We start from the raw sequence: 19009 nt of genomic DNA, 5'->3' as shown, positions 1-19009 counted from the left end.
TGAAAACCCTTGACTGTTTTCCAGATTTTTGATAAAGTTGATTGTGACAGATTTTGCCAGCTTTTTTCTGTGGAGGGATGGGCCTTTGGAATCTCCTGTGCCACCATTTTTTATGCGGTCACTCCTATGCATGCTATTTTTAAGATAGGGTGATTATATTTAAAGATTGTATGTACAAGGTATTTAAGAGTAAGAGACACATGAATTTGAAGTAGACATGGAACCTGTTAATGAACATGTGGAGGAAGGGAAAATTGAGCTAAAAAAAAAAAAAAAACAAATAGGCCAGATGCTGTGGTTCACGCCTGTAATCCCAGCACTTTGGTAGTCCGAGGCGGGCGGATCATGAGGTCAAGAGATCGAGACCATTCTGGCTAACATGGTGAAACCCTGTCTCTTCTAAAAATACAAAAATTAGCTGGGCGTGGTGGTGCGTGCCTGTAGTCCCAGCTACTCGGGAGGCTGAGGCAGGAGAATCGCTTGAACCTGGGAGGCGGAGGTTGCAATGAGCTGAGATCACACCACTGCACTCCCCGCTGGCGACAGAGGGAGACTCTGTCTCAAAAAAAATGAAAAAAAAAACACAAAGTAAACAAAAATCTTTGCAGCTAGAGCTACATTTAATTAGTAAATGTTTTAGATTCAATTGACTTTCATACCTCTTTTTTCCTAATGACATTGAATTACTTAGAGCATTTCTGACAATTTTAATTAAAAGGGATTTTAATTAAATGCAGTATTTAGTTATTGCAAAAGCAGCAAACCTGATGGAAAATATGTAACAAAGTTTGAGAGTCCTTTTCTTAGGACTAGAACCAGATGTTACTGAATTAACAGAAGCACACAAAATACAGGGATCTCATTTTTTTTTTTAAAGCAAAAGTGGTTTAGGTATATTTGCTATTGTCAAACTAAATATTAAAAATTATATTTTTGTACCACAATGATAAGAAATTATGTGAAGATTTAAAATGTTTTAAGTATTCTAATTATAGTTTTGAATTGCCTGTCTTGAGTCTTACTCAGAGTAACTACAGAGGTCAGCCACATATCATCTCTATAGTTTCTTGTATTAATATTTTTGCCTAATCCATCCTCTATTTCTCATCACCTTTCGACAGTATGATCTCTAAAGTCTTTTTAAGTTAATATACATTAACTTAATGTTGGCTATACTCTAAATTATGGGAATTTGGAAGCAGGAGATATGTTTTCTGTTAGACTTTAATCTTGCACTTTTTCATGTTATAGAGGATAATTTTGACACTGCACTTTTAATAAGGCCATCTCATTTGTAGAAATAATGTACATCCTAATTTTCACCATTTCAACAGTCAGTACTTTGTCTTGGTATGTTATCTTTGTTTCAGTTTTTCTTCCTCTAATATTCAAATCTAATCTGTTATTTCTTATGTAACATTAAGTTTTATTCAAGTTCCATCCATACTTCTGATCTTCTGTTTTCTGTATAGAATGACTTCAAATGTAAATTTTCTTAAGTCCAAGCTTACTCACTATAAGTAGGCCCAAGTCTGAGAGTACTTCATTATGTTTTCTGGTATAATTGGGTCTGAACATATTTAAACATATTAAGTACATATTTTGATGAATATTATTTCTTCCTTTATTTCTATTTATATGTATAGAAATATTACCTATGAATTTTGCTTTAGAATAGTAATGGGATCTTTACAAAATATGTTCTGAAGTGGGGGGTGGTGTTGGGTTGGGTCTGATAGGGTTGAGAAATTTATTCTAAACAAATTAGTGCAATGATGTCTTCCAGGCATTGTACTAGAACTGTGCAGGACCCAGTGGGAGCCTGTAGCAAGGCAGGGTCCATACAGGCAGGAAGTGAGGTATGTGTTAACCGAGATCATGGAAACATGAGACTACCCAGGAAAAGTTTGAGCTAATTTTGAAGAACTTCCTGTGTGTTTCTGTGTGTTTGTCTCTTCTAAACTGAATGTTCCTTGAGGGGCAGGGACCATTTTTACTTACTATAAGTACCTACTGCTCAGCTGTATTAGTCTGTTCTCACACTGCTGTAAAGAAATATCGGAGACTGAGTAATTTATAAAGAAAAGAGGTTTAATTGGCTCACAGTTTTGCAGGCTGTACAGGAAGCATGATGCTGGCATCTGCTTAGCTTCTTGGGAGGCCTCAGGAAACTTATAGTCATGGCAGAAGGCAAAGGCAGAGCTAACACCTCACATGGATGGAACAGGAGGAAGCTGCTTTGGGGGTGAGGTGCCACACACTTTTAAACAACCAGTTCTCACGAGAACTCACTGACTATCATAACACAGTACCAAGGGGGAAATCGCCCCGTGATGCAATCACCTCCCACCAGGCCCCACCTCTAACACTGGGATTACTATTCGACATGAGATTGGGTGGGGACACAGATCCAAACCATATCATAAGCCTAGCCCATGGAAGATACATCATGAATGTTCGTTGAATGGATAGCTCCTACACAGGTGTGCAAGCTTGAAGAGAGGGTAAGTGTGGACCTGGCTAGAATCCATATTGCCACAGGAGAACCAAAGGATGAATTATTTATTTGCCATACCACAGAGAAAATTTAACAATTGTTATGCGCCTGAGTACTTTTGGAGAATCTCCTCAAATCGTAAATAATAGAAATTATGATATTCCAAGGCAAGGGTCCTTAGGACCCTCCTGTGAACTTGTATAGGAAAAAAAGTACATTTTTATTTTTACTAGCCTCAAACTGAAATTTAGCACTTCCTTCCATTTTGAATGTAGGTAATAGTGGTGATGTTATCAGTATCACTAACTTTCTTTCTGTTACTTAAAGCCACAGATATTTTCATTTTCTGTTGTTGTAGATACCTCACACTGTTGTTTACACTCATTGCTTTTATATTATGGCAATCATTATGCCATCAATTTTGTTATTTAAATCATCAGTAAAGAAGCACATGTATTACCTATCACAATTTTCTACTTACATTTTAAATTTTATTTTAAAACATTCTGAAATTTTAGAATAAGCAAAAGTAATATATAGTGATTAAAGTCAGATAAATGGTTGCTTCTTATGGAGAAAATTGATGGGGAATGGGGCACAAGAGAACTTTCTGGGGTGATGAAAATGTCCTGTGTCTTGGTATACACTTGTCAATTGAATGCTAAACTTACTGTCTATACATTTCACTGTATATAAATTATACCTCAATTTAAAAAACAAATACATTAAAAAATTTTTCTGAAAAGGTGTTCATAGGTTTCACCAAATTGCCAAGAAAATTTCTGATACCAAAAAAAAAAAATCCTTTTCTGAGATTATCCTGTTTCCATTGTCTGTCTCCTTTGAGCGCCCTCTTTCAGTAAGCTGTTTTTGTGGTTCATTTCCATTTTTCTGAATGTGTTCTCACTTTTTAAAGATGAACCTAAGACAAGTCAGAAAAGAAAAAGAGCAGTTATGAAAGAAATATTTTGCCTGGCTTATTGACCATTCTCTTCTAGCCCAGAACTGTGACCCTCCTGATGTAGTTATATACTTGCTTTGACTCGAAGAAATTTCTAATTGAAACTACTCTTCTAAAAACTAATTCATAGATCATTCCATAATGGAATGATTTTTTTCTTATTTTCAGTTTTGTTTGGAGTTTTAGTAAGATTTTTACCCTTCTGTATCATTGAATATGCAGTTCTCTTAAGGAATAACTATAAACATTTATAACAAAGATTGGAAGAAGAAAATATGTAGTAGGAAGTAAGGAAAGAGAAAGTAATATTACTGATAATCTGTTCCAGATTAATTCCATCTAGGCATGATCTCAATGCAGTGTGATTGTGTATTCTAAGATCAAATATATGTTACTTTTATAAAATTCAGAGTAATATAAAAAGTATTAGGTTATATTTATTTTAAAATGTGATGATAGTGCTCAAAGATGTTAAACATAGTGGTAGGTAATGTATAGAATGAATATTGAACTCTCTTTTAGGGGCACACAGTGTTATGACTACTCACAATAGAGTTTTATCTGCCATCTTATGCTTATAACTTTTAGTTTTACTCTATTATTATAATGGTCTCACTCGAAGAAAGATTAAGCTGAGGTGAATCGTCCTAGCAGATTTTTGTCCAGATAGCATCTATATGCCTTTCATGATTTGCTATTAGATAAAAACCTAATATACTGTTTGGCAATTTTTTTGCAGCCCCTCATATGGAAAATTTGAAATGCAGAGGGGAAACAGTAGCAAAGGAGATCAATGAAGCCATGAAGGTAAAAGCTATGTGCTCAAAAATTATAAAATGAACAAAATGTATGGCTAGGTATTTGCATTCAACATTCATGTTTTTAAATCTGCTGTAACAGGGATTCTCAGCAGTCTTTTAAATCTTTAATAAATGTATTAAGCAACAGTCACATTCAGAATAGCTACCATTTATCAGGTGCCTACTGTGTGCCAGGTAATATACCTGACTTCTTTAAAGGTTGATTATATTTTTGTGTTCTGGGTGTTAGCAGTTCACCGAACAGTTTTGGATAATAATACCAGCTAAAATGTATTGAATAATTGGTATGGGCTCCATCCAACTGCTTTACATGTATTGCCTCATGTAATCCTTACATCCTGTGAGACAGATACTGTTATTTCTTCTGTAGATGAGGAAGCTGAGGCACAGAAAGGTTAAGCAGGTTGCCCACATAAGTAACCTACGATCCAGCATTTAAAGCCTAGTTCGGCAAGGGCACAGTGGCTTATGCCTGTAATCCAAGCACTTTGAGAGGCCAAGACAGTCAGAACACCTGAGGTCAGGAGTTCAAGACCAGCCTGGCCAACATGGTGAAAGTCCACGTCTACTAAAAATACAAAAATTAGCCAAGTGTGGTGGTGCGCACCTGTAGTCCCAACTACTTGGGAGGCTGAGTTTGAGGCAGGTGAATTGCTTGAACCTGGGAGGTGGAGATTGCAGTGAGCTGAGATCGCACCACTGCCCTCCAACCTGGGCAACAAAGCAAGACTTCTCAAAAAAAAAAAAAAAATTAGAGTATTGTGTCCATCTTTGTCTGTGTTTCAGCCTGAGATTAACGTTGAATATTACTGTCTGTTTGTTTGTTTGAAGTCCTTGCCTGCATTAATTGAACAAGGAGAGGGATTTTCCCAAGTTCTCAGGATGCAGCCTGTTATCCACCTCCAGAGGATTCATCAAGAAGTCTTTTCCAGTTGTTATAGGAAACCAGATGCTAAACCTGAGAACTTTATAACACAGATAGAAACCACACCAACAGAGACTGCTTCCAGGAAAACCTCTGACGTGGTACTGAAAAGAAAGCAAACTAAAGACTGCCCCCAGAGAAAATGGTATCCATTGCGGCCAAAGAAAATTAATCTTGATACATGAGCTCTTTCTGTTTATTTTGGGAGTTGAAAATAGGTGCCATCAACATTTAGATTACAGCCTAATTAATACCTAGATAAGACTTCATTTGAGACAAGAAATAACTCTTTTACTAGTGATTCATTTATACAAATATAGTGTCTCTGTGCAAGGATATGATATAATATTATATTTCCTTGCTGTTTTATCTATTGTAAATAAAAAGCATTTTAAAAAATATTGACACAAAGCCCATCAGTGGGTATTAAAAATATTAAAAGTGCAGCCTTTTACTGTCCTTAAGTGCTATCAACTCTCAGCTCCCTTGTAGCTTTTGCGGAATTTAACAAGTAACAAATTCTGTTGTGTTTCCCTGGTATACATCTTTCCAGGAAAAAAAAAAAAAAGAGAGAGCTGTATAATGATTTTTCATTTACGTGCTGAAAAGTAGTTATCAGTTCTGCGCAGCAGCAGATGCAGTGGTTTTTTTTAAAGATGTAGTGTGATTTATCAAATTAATGTGCAGATGATAATACTGGCTTTGACTTTGTTACTCCATGTTCAGCTCATTTAGGTTTGTGAGATTAATTTTAGGACTTTTTGTTGTGTAAGACAATGATGACTATTATTTGAGCAACATTACTCTTTGAAAAATTGGCATGTAGCCAATGTTTCCTGCCCACACTTTTTTCTATAGACCATTAACATAATTTGACTTGGAACTAATGATTTCTTTTTACGGTTTCTTATTTCTTTCTTTATAGATCATTCCAGTTCAAAATATATATCGGATTAATATACTGGCAAAGTGTCATTGTGTTATTGAACTATTTTACATTTGAAGATGTTTATATATCAGGTATATAATCACTGGGAGAAGTCTGAGAAAGCGATATTGCCTTTACTTCTAACATTTAACTGTAGTTTCTTATAGCTCTTATTGTGTGTCTTACATTATACAGTGTAGGCAGGGCCATCGAACTTACCAACTGTTTCCCCTTTTGATGACTCTGATACCTTCATTCATCTTCAAATGAATTTACTGATCACGAGGTTAGAAAATCTGTATTTCTCTTGCTTATTATATATTAATAGTCATAAATGTCTAGATTCACCAGAAGTCACCAGAAGGTCTGTCTCAGCGAAGAAAACTTATACAGCCACTTTGCTGCATTTTGTGTTTCAGTGTTACAATTTGAGATCTGTATATTTGTACACAGCCATGTGTTTTTCATTAAAATAATGTACAAAGACTGATCTTGATGCTGTGTATTTTTGTGAGTTGTCTTAGGCATTCCTGAGCTCAGCTTCAGTTGGATGGTGGGTCAGCACCCTGCGTTTCTGAACATACTAGACTACAGTTTCAAACTGCATAATATGTTGCTGTTCTTACAGTGCTAACGTTTTGATGGTATTAAAATTCTGTATGATTTGTTTCACTTCAGAGGTCCCCAAACAAAAGAATTATTGTGAATTCTATTATATGAGCTAATTGCATTTTGATTATATAAGAACATGGTCCCTCCTCCCTTTTAAGAGAGGTATATTGTGCTTCATAGAGTTTTTAAATGACGTGATAGATTTGCTCTGAAATATTCAGCAGAGAAACAAGAAAAGGAATCAATTAAGGAAATGTGACAAAAATCCTGTATGTTGAATCTGTGTAATGAATATATTATACTTTGTGTTGGAAATTTTTATAATTTTTTAAAAAATTGTTATATTTTAAAGTCCCCAGGCAGACAGCTGAGATTTGAAATCCTCTGGAGAGCCCAAAGTTATACTCCACAGTTATAGCAGAGTTTAAAATAGAAATACCACTGGGAAAGACAGTACATATTAGCATTATTAACTAAGAAAAGCATGAACAGTAGCAGTAATAATATTGAATAAGTATACTGTGTAAGAGGAGAAGTTGCATTTCTGCATAGGCCAAGAACTAGTAAGCTAAGAGGATTAAAAGCAAGAAAGTCTGTAGTTTTAGGGAACTGGAAAGGTTGAAGGAGAAAATTGAAAATCAAATCTTGATCTGTGATAAAAAGAAGGCTGGATTGAATAGGGTCTTAAAATCCTCTTTCAGAAAAGAAATAGCCAGGTGCGGTGGCCTCATTCCTGTAATCCCAGCACTCTCGGAGCCTGAGGGGGGCAGATTACTTGAGCCCAACCTGGGCAACATAGTGAAACTCCATTTCTACAAAAAATACAAAAATTAGTAGGGTATGATGGCCCACATCTGTAGTCCCAGCCACCCAGGAGGCTGAAATGAGAGGCTCACTTGAGCCCAGGAGGCAGAAGTTGCAGTGAGCCAAGATGGCACCACTGTACTCCAGCCTGGGTGACTGAGTGAGACCCTGTCTCAAAATAAGAAGAAGAACACAAGAAGGTTAAATCTAGTCCCAAAGAATAGAGAACACTGTCAAAGCTGGTTTCCGAAAACTGGTACCAAAATCTACTTAGTTTATTTAGGCTACTATGACAGAATACCACAGGCTGGGTGGCTTAAACAACAGATACTTATTTCTCACAGTTCTGGAGGCTAGAAGTCCATGAGAAGGTGCTGGCAAATGCAGTTTCTGGTGAGGGCTCTCTTCCTGGCTCGTAGATGACCACCTCCTTACTATGTCCTCACATGGCCTTTCCTCGGTGTATGCATGTGGAGAGAGCCGGAGTACAGGCTCTCTGGTGTCTCTTCTTATAAGGACACTAATTCTATCAGATCAGAGCCCCACCCTTATGGCCTCATTTAACCTTAATTATTTCCTTAGAGGCCCCATCTCCAAATACAGCTACAGGCACATGGGAGTTAAGGCTTCAACATATGGATTTTGGGGGGACACAAACATTGAGTCCATAACACAAGCCCACAGAAAATCTTATACTAGACCTCTTTCTCTAGCCCTTTATGGCTTGGGCTCTGTAGAAAATAAAGTGAATAAAATAAAATTTTTTATTTGCTTCAAACAGTATGATTTCATCTTATAAGATGTACTTTTTTTTTTTTCTAAGACTGAATTTGTTTGATTTCTATTGAACACCTATCTTCCCTATCCACCTTCATTCATTTATTCAACAGTTCAACACATACAGTTGGACACCTGCTCAGATCAAAAGTCAGAAATCTTAAGAGCACAGCCTCTGAGCCAGATCATCTGGGTTCAGATTTCAATTCTACCATTATTAGTTCAGTGACATTGGACAAGTTACTTAACCTGTCTATGATCAAAAGTCAGAGATCTTAAAGAGCATAGCCTCTGAGCCAGATCCTCTGCATTGAGATTTCAGTTCTACCATTATTAGTTCAGTGACAGTGGGCAAGTTACATAACCTGTCTGTGCTGCAGTTTTCTCATATGCAAAATGGAGATAATAATTATGCCTACCTCACAGCGTTATTCTGAGAAGTAAATGAGTTCATAATGTGAAGGCCTTAGACTAATAATTGGCACATATGAGTACTCTATGATCACTGTTATTACTTCTTTTGATAAAGGAAATGAAAACACTCAGGGCAAGTGTTGTCTTCAGGAAGCTCATATTCCAGTGAAGAGGATGAGTGTGCAAACAATGATAATGCCATGCAGCAAGTGGTATGATAGATGTATGTGTGGAACTTAGGGGAGAAGTCATGGAAGTCTTTGTAGAAGAGGTGACATTTGAGCAGTCTTGAATGTTTTAGGCAAATAATCAGGGAAGAAATATAGGAATAAAGAAGAACAAATTACTGTTATAACAATGTGGATCAATATCAAAGATACTATATTGAGTAAAAGAAGCAAAGCCAGGCAGAAGAGAATACATACTGTGTATGGAATCATAGAATGGGCAAAACTAAGCCATGGTGGTTCCCTCTGGGGAGAGGGGAGAAATTAACTAGGAATGGCACGGGAAACATTTTTGGGTCAGCAAAATGTTCTTGATCGGAGTGGTGCTCACATGGCTGTATACATATGTAAAATTTTGTTGAACTATACACTTAAAATTTCTGTACTTTATTTTATTTAAGTTTTGTATTTTAAAAATGCACAAAACGGATTCACCAAATATTTGAGGAGAGTCTCCAGCATCAAAGACAGACCAAGAAACTGTGAATCCCTTAATGGCAGGAATCTTTGTGCCATCCATCTGGAATAATTGCTGGCACATGATGGGCCTTTGATGCATAGTGGTTAACTGAGTGAATTAAAACAAAACCCAAAGAGAATAAAGGAACTCAAAGAAAACATACATACAAAGCAAAATCCCAGAATGACGACTGTACTCCCAGAAAGAAGAGAAAATCATACATTGTTTAGAAAACCGGAATGCTATTAAATAATATTCAATAAATAAGAAAAAGTTTTTGAAAAGTAAAAATTAAAAATATGAAAGTTGAAATAAAAATTCAGTGGGAGGGCTGGGAGAGAAAATGAAATTTTCCCAAAACTAAAACACAAAGATTAAGAAATGGCAAATTAGAAAAGTAAGAATAAAGACAGTAAGTTCATAAAGTTCAAAGTCTAATTGATACCCATTCCAGAGAGAGCATGCAGAAAAAGCAGCAGAGTCAAAATTATCAAAGGGATCATGCAGTTAACATATGGCCCAGCAATTTTACTCCAAGTTCTAAACTAAGAGAATTGAAAACATGCTCACACAATTACTTACACACAAATGTTTGTAGCAGCAGGTTGAACATTTATTTAACTGATGAATGGATAAATAAAATGTGGACTATCCACTCAATGGAATATTATTTGACAGTAAGAAATGAGGTACTGGTAAATGCCACAGTGTAGATGAACCTTAAAACATGCCAAGTGAAAGAATCCTCTCACAAAAGACTGCTGTCTTTTGTAGACTCCATTTCAATGAACTGTCCAGAATAGGCAAATATACAGAAACAAAAACTAGATCTGTTGTTGCCTAAGGCTGGAAAGATGGAGAGGGTGGAAGGAATAGGAAGTGACTGCTAATGGGTATGGGATTTTTTTTTTTTCCTGAGACAAGGTCTTGCTGTGTTGCCCAAGCTGTAGTACAGTGGTGCTGCCCAAGCTGTAGTACAGTGGTGCTATCTTGGCTTTACTGCAACCTCTGCCTCCCCAGCTCAAGCCATCCTCCCACCTTAGCCTCCCAAGTAGCTGGGACTACAGGCACGCACCATCATGCCTACCTAATTTTTGTATTTTTTTGTAGAGATGAAGTTTCGCTATGTTGCTGGTCTCAAACTTGTGAGCTTAAGCAATCCACCCACCTCTGCCTCCCAAAGTGTTGGATTACAGGTGTGAGTCACTGTGCCTGGCCTGGGATGTCTTTTGAGGGTGATGAAAACCCTCTAAATTGATTATGGTGATTCATGACTGCTTGTTGAATATACTGAAAACCATTGAACAATATACTTTAAAAGGGTGAGTGAGATGGTAAAAAGAGAGTAAAGAAACAGAAATAATATAAGAAACATTCCCAGACCTGAGGAATACCAAGAGGAATTGGAATGGTATCAGATTACTAAACAACAATCCTAAAATCTAGAAGCATCTGGAGCAATATTCTCAGCATAAACGATTTACAACCTAGGATTTTATACACAAACTAATAATCAAGTGCATGATTAGCTAAAAGATATTCTCAGATATGCAAAGCATCAAAAAAAAATTACCTTCAAGGCATCCCGTTTGGGGGTTCTACCAGGGGCTGTGCTCTATTACAAAGGGTAAGCCAAAAAAGAAGCAGCCATGGGGTCTGGGAAACTAAAGCTCCCAAAACACAGCATGCTCAAGTCTACAGGCTACTAACTAATCAGCAGATTTGGAGAACAGGCAGACCAGGTTGGAGTAAGACTATGTAGGCCGGGTGCGATGGCTTAAACGCCTGTAATTCCAGCACTTTGGGAGGCTGAGATGGGCAGATAACCTGAGGATGGGAGTTCGAGACCAGCCTGACCAAAAACTAAAAATACAAAATTAGCTGGGCGTGGTGGCACATGCCTGTAATTCCAGCTACTCCGGAGGCTGAGGCTGGAGAATCGCTTGAACCCAAGAGGCAGAGGTTGCAGAGAGCCGAGATTGTGCCATCACACTCCAGCCTGGACAACAAGAGAGAAACTCCGTCTCAAAAAAAATAAATAAATAAAAATACAAAATAAAAAAGACTATGTAGGACTCCAAAAGAGATATTTTCAGAAAAAAAATAAAAGTGATAACACCAGTGACAATGTTTAACTATGAAGAAAATTGCATAAAGAAGATATTTTGTAATATGATTAAGATGTTCAAAGAAACAAAAAATCAGGCAATTATTCACTACAGTAAAGGTAGAAAGCTATACAAAAAAAGAAATGTAATCAGGGTTACAAATTAGTTCTCCAGTGGACAATATTTATATAGCCATAGTAATAAAAACCCTGAATCTGAATTCAGGAAAAAAAAAAAATTGGGGCAGTTACACTGGGAGGCTAAAGGATGAGAATTAGCAATTAGTACAGCACAGGCACTGAACGGTCAGATGGACATTGGTTAGAGCACTAAGATGGGGTGTGGAGGCCCTTATAGCTGCTGGGTCCTGGGACAGTGTAGTGTGTCCGAGGACATGGAGCTGGAGCAGCCAGAGTGGCAGGGATAGAGAGGAGGCTTCTATGCCAACCAGTGCAATCCATATGGTTGTAACGGTGTGACTGTCTGAACACCAGCTTTGACATGGCAGTGTTGGGGAGTGAAATCTTCATCCACCACAATTGGAAGTCAGTGGATAATGTCTAAAAAGCTGATTCAAGATCATACAATATGGATATTATTTAGTGTAGCAGAATAAAGAGCTGACAAAGTGGGAAGTATTAACTCCATGGATGAACTTAGGTGGGGAAAGTGGGCCAGGTACTGATAACTTTTGATAGAGACCTTATAGATTTGATTTTTAAAATTAAGTGCATATGGTAATTAAGGGAAAATAAATTTGGTTTTAAAATCATTGTAGGACTGTCTCACAAATACAAGTTAACATGAATGACCTTCTCACTATCTTTCACTCTTCATATCATTAAGAATTAGGAGACAAATCATCCCCTAGAACCTTTCTCAGGGTTTCAGTTTTTCAGGGTTTCAGGTTTTTCAGGGTTTCAGAAGCTTTCTCAGGGTGCCACCGTGCCTGGCTAGTATATTTTTTTTTAGAGATGTGGTCTCGCCATATTGCCCTGGCTGGTCTTGAATTCCTGGGCTCAAGCCATCCTCCCGCCTCAGCTTCCCAAAGTGCTGGGATTACAGGAATGAGCCACTGCACCTGGCCTATCACAGTATATTTCCGATGAGACTTCTATTCTCTGTTTTTGGCTGATAATTCTAGTTTTGGTTTCTTTGGGTTTTTGTTTTTTTTTCCCTCCCCTCTGACCATTTGTTTTGCAAATAGATTATATTATGAAAGCCTCTGTTTACAAAACTGAAGAAAACAATATCTCTCTAGAGAACCACTGAAGGGAGTTCTTGGGGATTTTATATGAAAGGATTTGAGAAAAGTAATGTTATATTCATTTGAAGCTTCAAGGGTGAAGAATCCCTCGTAATTCATTGCTGTGTCTCTACATTGCTTGTACTCTGCCCATGGGATCCCCACTAATATTAGTTGAACGAATGAGTTCATATTGCAAATTTCTAACTTGTCAGTTTCGCTGGATCACAGTCTCACACATTAATGGATTGTGGCATTTATATTAGTTAATTGAACTTAGAAGGTGAGTGTGGGGAGGGGAGAGGTAAAAACCTGAGGAAAGATCGCTGGGAAACTGACCTGAATTAGGACTCCAGAGTCTCCAGGCTACTAGAAGTAGGTCTAATTCCCATACCCCTGCAGGACATAAGAGCAGAGGATGGCATTGACATCCCTCAGTGACGTCACAGTGCTAGCAGGTATGGTTGCCTTCTGATCACCTTTTCCTTTGGTCACATCCTCTGACTTCTGGGTGGCCTGGGATAGCTAGAGAAGAAAACTTGACTTCTCCCTGCAGGCCTTCTGCTCCAGCTGACTCCTGTGCCTGTGTAAAAGACTGGGCATTTGTATCATCCCCTTGACTAGCCTTACTCAGAGAATGGCTCCAATGCCTTTGGGCTTATACTGAGTTGCAGATTTTAAGACCTCCCTTGGTGCCCATTCATGTGGCTCTGTGACCCACATCTTCTACAATGATGGCAGCAGAGTTCTTTTGTCCAGTTCTGCCCCTGATGCCACCTCGATGGGAATGCCACCCTCCACGCAACTCTTCACCAGTCCATAAATACCTGAGACTTGAACATTTAATTCTTTTTTCTTTTTTTTTTTGAGTCTCTGTCACCCAGTCTGGAGTGGAGTGGAGCGATCTCAGCTCACTGCACCTTCCATTTCCCGGATTCAAGAGATTCTCGTGCCTCAACCTCCCGAGTAGCTGGGATTACAGGTGCGTACTATCACACCTGGCTAATATTTGTATTTTTAATACAGATGAGGTTTTGCTATGTTGGCCAGGCTGGTCTTGAACTCCTGACCTCAGGTGATCCACTCACCCTGGCCTCCCAAAGTGCTGGGATTACAGGCGTGAGCTGCCACGCCCAGCCCATTTCATTCTAGAAAAAAAAAAAAAAAAAATTCCTTCTGGAGGTTTAGTTCCACAAGGCAGCTTCTGGTTACCTGCCCCCTCAGGGTCCTTGCTGGCTGGGTCACCCCAGCAATCCCTTCATCCATGCATCACTGCCCTTTGCAGCACCAGCTGATTACATTGCTTTTTCCATGTTCCAGCTGTTTTTCTTTTGAGCCATTTCATAGCCGAGCATCTCCACCAGAAGAGCAGATAGGAAAAAGGAAAAGAGAGGAGGCTTTGAACTTGGTATCTTGCTTCATTTCCTTCTCTGACAAAAATTTGATGAAGAAAAGGTTAAAATAAGTGTTCGAATTCTCTCTGACGTGTCATATTCTGTCTATGCCCTCTGTGCCTGCCTCTGATCCTGAGGAAGTGTAGAAATGAGGGGATGACACTGGCAGAATAATAAAAATGAGCAAAGTTGTAGGGCACCCCTGCTCCAGGTCCCACACACCCCAGCCCCAGAGCCTCAGGATCTTTCCCAGCCACGTGCCAAACAATATTGTAAAATTATTTTTCATAGCCACACCTTTTATTACACAGATACTCGATGAATCTAAATACTGTGCTTAGAGTTGTGTGGATGTACACCTGTAAACCAAGGCACAGACCCTGCCCACAAGCAATTTGCCATCAGTTACGGGAGCCCTCAGTAGCATCTAGGGATCCATTAGAGGGAAAAGAGGGAGCTGAGGGAGAGGCTAGGAGCCCAAGCAAACCTGCATTTCTGCTCCTAGAGGGAACCTGAGAGTGAAACTCATGGGTTTGGAAACTTCTGTGGAATTAGCTGCTTGCAAGAAATGATTTTGTCTGGTTATAGAAACTATGATGGAACACTAAGCTATTCCTGTAATTGACTGGCAAGTTTTAACACTTACTGCAATTTATTTTTTGTTGTAAGCCCAACCTGAGAATTCTTCCTTTAAAAAAAAATTCAGATTGACAAATGACTGCTTCTTTAGAAATCCTCCTACTAAAATTACTCCTCATTTCTTTTTCTTTCATATTCAAAGGGAACAAACTTTCAAACACACAAATAAACACTGCTCATTGCCAGAGTGGTGGACTCTGTGGCCTCGCCACCCCCAACACTCCCAGTCTTGCCCTCCTGCAAACACTAGACTTAATTTTCTCTGCGCTGAGGGCCCTCCTTGAGTCAGAGTGAGAGGAAACAGAGAAGGGAGAAACTGTGAGACGTGGCAACAAAGGGGACCGTGATCAGGTTTATCCCCAATGTTGTCTGTGAAGGTATTCCATTCTCCAGAGATCTCATCAAATGGTATATGTGATGTGCAGATAAGTCTGTGTGGTTCCCTTCACTCATCAGATCAGAGCCTCAGGATTCTCAGAAACCATTTTTTTCCTAACACAAAACTCCTTTTCTCATTTATATCCCTCTGTAAATCTGATTTGAAAAAATTGTTTGAACAAACCCACAATGTCAGATTTGTTCCAGCTATATGAGTTCACGATTCATCTACTCTTGGTAGTTCAAGATAAAAGATTACCCAAAGAAAAGGAAGAGATTGAGTAAAGCCACAACTGTAATAGTGTCCCGGATTGGGTAAAAGGCCATTAATAAATAGCGTGAATTGTAGAAGTGTTTAAAACAGCATATTTTAAAAACAGGCATATAAAGAATCCACTTTGTGCCTGGAATTGTACAAAAATACTTTAAATAAATGTTTACATATATAATGTTATCAACTTATTTGCTGAAGGTAATAGCAATATAATAACAGTAGTTACCATGTATTGAGTGCTTACTACATGCCATGATCATGCTAAAAGCTTCACGTGCATCATCTCTTTTAAGCCTCAAGGCACTCCATGAATTAAGGGCTATTATCATGCCCATTTCATGAGAAAGAGGTGGAGATGAGAAGGCAAGTGCCTGGCCACCTTCCCAATGGTCCATAGACCATGTAGATTAGAGTGAGGCCTTTTGACCGCAAGCTCTGCTTCCACCTTCTCCCTGTGGTTCACAGCAAAGGCCTTGTTCAGAGTCTTAGACACCCTCACCACTACACCACAGCGACCTCGCTGGTTCTTCTTATTTTTTTTCAATGACACATAGCAACAGAGAGTATCAACAAACATTTTAAAATTTCCCAGCAGTTAATGAATAGTGTATATTACCAGGTAATACCAGCATCTAAGAAAGTTCCCAAAGTTGTTTAAAGCAATTTATTATCTTAATGAGGTTAAATATGAACTTTAGCTGTTAATTTCTTGGGAAATATAAATCATCATAGCTAGTCATTCTTTCATAGTGGGAAGTTAACAGTCCTGACTGTTCAGGATTATAATTATAATAAATTCTGAATTGGTGATGTGTGAATTTAAGAAGGTTACCAAACAACTTCCAGACAACTGAGTCATACAGTTTTTGAGAGAAGTATGTGCCACATGTCTAATTCATTGTCTTTTTTCTCCAGTGGCATAGTTACGATATTAACCTAAATTGCAAAAGAAATCATTTTAGTTGACTGCTGCTTGAAATTGTATCACTTTTCCAAATTTAGGTAGTGTCTGTTACAAGGAGAATGTTTTGGAAACATTAACTTCACTGATATTCGTTTCCCCGGTTAAGGGACCTTCCTGCCATGTACCGAGCACCGTGGCTCACTGCCCCTCAGTAATTTGGAAGGGGATCCTGGACCCTGCCTGGAACAAAGGATTGTGAAACAGCTCTGAGTCTCAAGGCAAGTCTTGAAAGCCATGTATAGTTTTCAGAAAAAGAGATTTTCTAAATTCCATTTACCCGCATTTAACACATTAGGAGCCAGGCCTGGTGGACTAGCTCTAGGGGCAGTCTAGGAGAGAAGGAGATGGGGGAACCTTCATCCCTTCTGCCTCTGGTGAACTGCACAAGAAGAAGAGGATGAAGCTGGGTGACCCAGAGCCCGCCCTCCCTCTCTGGACAGTCATCTCTAAGGCCGGAGTAGACTGGACTGGAGGGTCTCTGAGAGGACACAGCCAGAAAGCACACTGTCTCCGTGCTCTGCACCCACCATGAAGAGACAGGACAGGAAAGTCCATGCTGTGCTGGCGTCCATCAGAGGGAAGGACACCATTCAGCACCTGGGACCGGCCTCAGCTCTGTTGTTGCACAGAAGGCATTTGGAGATCCCCACGTGCCACTAGGAGGATTGTGGGAGGAGCCCACCGAGGTGGCCAGCAGCCTCTCATGGACACCACAGAGAGTGACCCAATCATCCTGTATTTGAGGGCTGCAGAGTGGCTCACCGGTCTGGACATTGAAGAGGAGCCAACTTCAGGGGTAATGCAGTGCTGCTGGGAGCTGAGATGAGCCAGGTGGTCGGTGGGGGACACAAGCCAGACCAAATTCAATAAACCAGCCACAGACGTTATCATCAGATGTGCCCAGAGACAAGGTGGACTGGGGCATTTTGCTATGGAGACCAGAGGGCCAGAGAGAGTACAGGGACCTGGGTAGATGGCTCCAGCACCTCCTCTTCTCCCTACACCCATATGCCATCTTGATAAAGAGCAGGGAAATCTGAAAAATACCAAGTCTTCCAATAGAGACAGTGTTACCTCCCAAAAACTGTTTGAATAATTGGCTTGAACTGGATTTTCTGAACTGAACTAATGCTATTGTTTTGTGGGGTTTTTTCTTCCTGCTGAGTAGAGTACTCGTTTATGGGGGACATCTGATCCTTTCATTTTCTTCCAGAAAGTGAACCACCTGTTCTGACACTGACACCATTCTGGTACCAAATAGTATCTCTTTTACTCCACTGATGTGAGAGGCCACATTTTTCATCTAATAAAATCGAATATATATTTACATCTATTCCTAGCCTGTTCTTTTCATATGCTCATACTGTGCTGCTTTAACTTATATAGCATCATGATAGATTTATTTTTTCTTAGGACTATCTTCCTCCACTTGTTATTACTATTTTTCCATAAAGTTCCTGGCTACTTTGGCTTATTTATTTCCCTATATGAAGTTTAATATCAGCTTGCCTGAAATGCCAAGGATATCCTGTTGGTAATTTTGGGAGATTGCATTAATTTCATAGTTTATTTTAGGGAAGATGGAGTTGGTAATTCTTATCTAAGAACTTGATATGGGCTAGGTTTTTTTTGTTTTTTTTTTTTTTTGTACAGGCGAGGTCTCACTGTTTTGTATAGGCTGATCTTGAACTCCTGGGCTCAAATGATCCTCCGGCCTTGGCCTGCCAAAATGCCTAGGATTACAGGCGTGAGCCACCACACCTGGCCTCTGCTTGATTTTAAATGTCTACACATGTATTCTATCAAAGTGTCTTGAAACTACTTTGGAAGATCATACATTCCTTGCCTGTCTTCAGAAGTGATGAGATGTTTAAGTTACCAGTAGCTCGTATTAAAAAAAAAAGCCCCAAACTAGTGGCTTAAAACAACCAAATGGTTATTTGCCCACAATTCTACAATCTGAACTGGGCTTAGCTGGATAGTACGCTGGTCTTGCTGGTGTTCACTCATGTATCTGTATTCAGTTGGGTTGGCTGGAGACTAGGTTCTTTGGAACACTGGAATGTCTGAGCTTCTCTCCCTTTCCTTGTAGTCTCAGGGCCACTCCCTTTCCGACTGGACTCCCCACCTGATTTCTGCAGTAGAGTAGCAGGTCTTTGCTCATGGTAGCTAAGGGATCTCAAAATCACAAAAGCAGAAACTGCCAGCTCTTCTTGGCCTTACACCTGGAATTGGCACAACACCACTTCTACTATATCCTGTTAATTAAAGCAGATCACAGCCAGCTCAGATTCAAGAGGGGTAGGAGATTACACAAGGGTATAAATACTTAGAGAAATAGTTCAGTGTGGGCGACCAAATTGGTGGTCCACTACAATAATCTTAAAAATTTCAGCCGGGCACAGTGTCTCATGCCTGTAATCCTAGCACTTTGGGAGGCTGAGGTGGGTGGATAACTTGAACTCAGGTGTTTGAGACTAGCCTGGGCAACATGGTGAGACCCAATTTCTACTAAAAATACAAAAGAAAAAAAAAAATGGCTGGGTGTGGTGGTGTACACCTGTGGTCCCAGCCACTTGG

At 39.2% G+C, this 19009-nt stretch overlaps 1 protein-coding gene across 6 annotated transcripts in view; it reads left to right on the top strand.

The window, feature by feature from the left end:
• NSL1 (NSL1, MIS12 kinetochore complex component) overlaps nt 1-18537 on the top strand; it is a 63097-nt gene extending 44560 nt beyond the window's left edge. For 2 of the 6 annotated variants that reach the window (XM_011938608.1, XM_011938626.1), the window contains 2 exons: nt 4198-4265; nt 5111-6809. In XM_011938608.1, coding sequence (XP_011793998.1) covers nt 4198-4265; nt 5111-5389 — 347 coding nt within the window. In that variant the 3' untranslated portion in view covers nt 5390-6809. Of the gene's footprint in view, nt 1-4197; nt 4266-5110; nt 6810-16724; nt 17763-18527 lie in introns of those variants that run through there. The other 4 variants (XM_011938644.1, XM_011938634.1, XM_011938617.1 and 1 more) reach the window with 3 other exon arrangements.
• Nucleotides 18538-19009: the final 472 nt, after the last annotated feature.

Source organism: Colobus angolensis, unplaced genomic scaffold (assembly GCF_000951035.1).
Source record: "Colobus angolensis palliatus isolate OR3802 unplaced genomic scaffold, Cang.pa_1.0 Scaffold100, whole genome shotgun sequence".
NCBI lineage: Eukaryota > Metazoa > Chordata > Mammalia > Primates > Cercopithecidae > Colobus > Colobus angolensis.
Note: the sequence above shows the minus strand (reverse complement) of the source record. Positions and strands in the feature narration are given on the sequence as shown.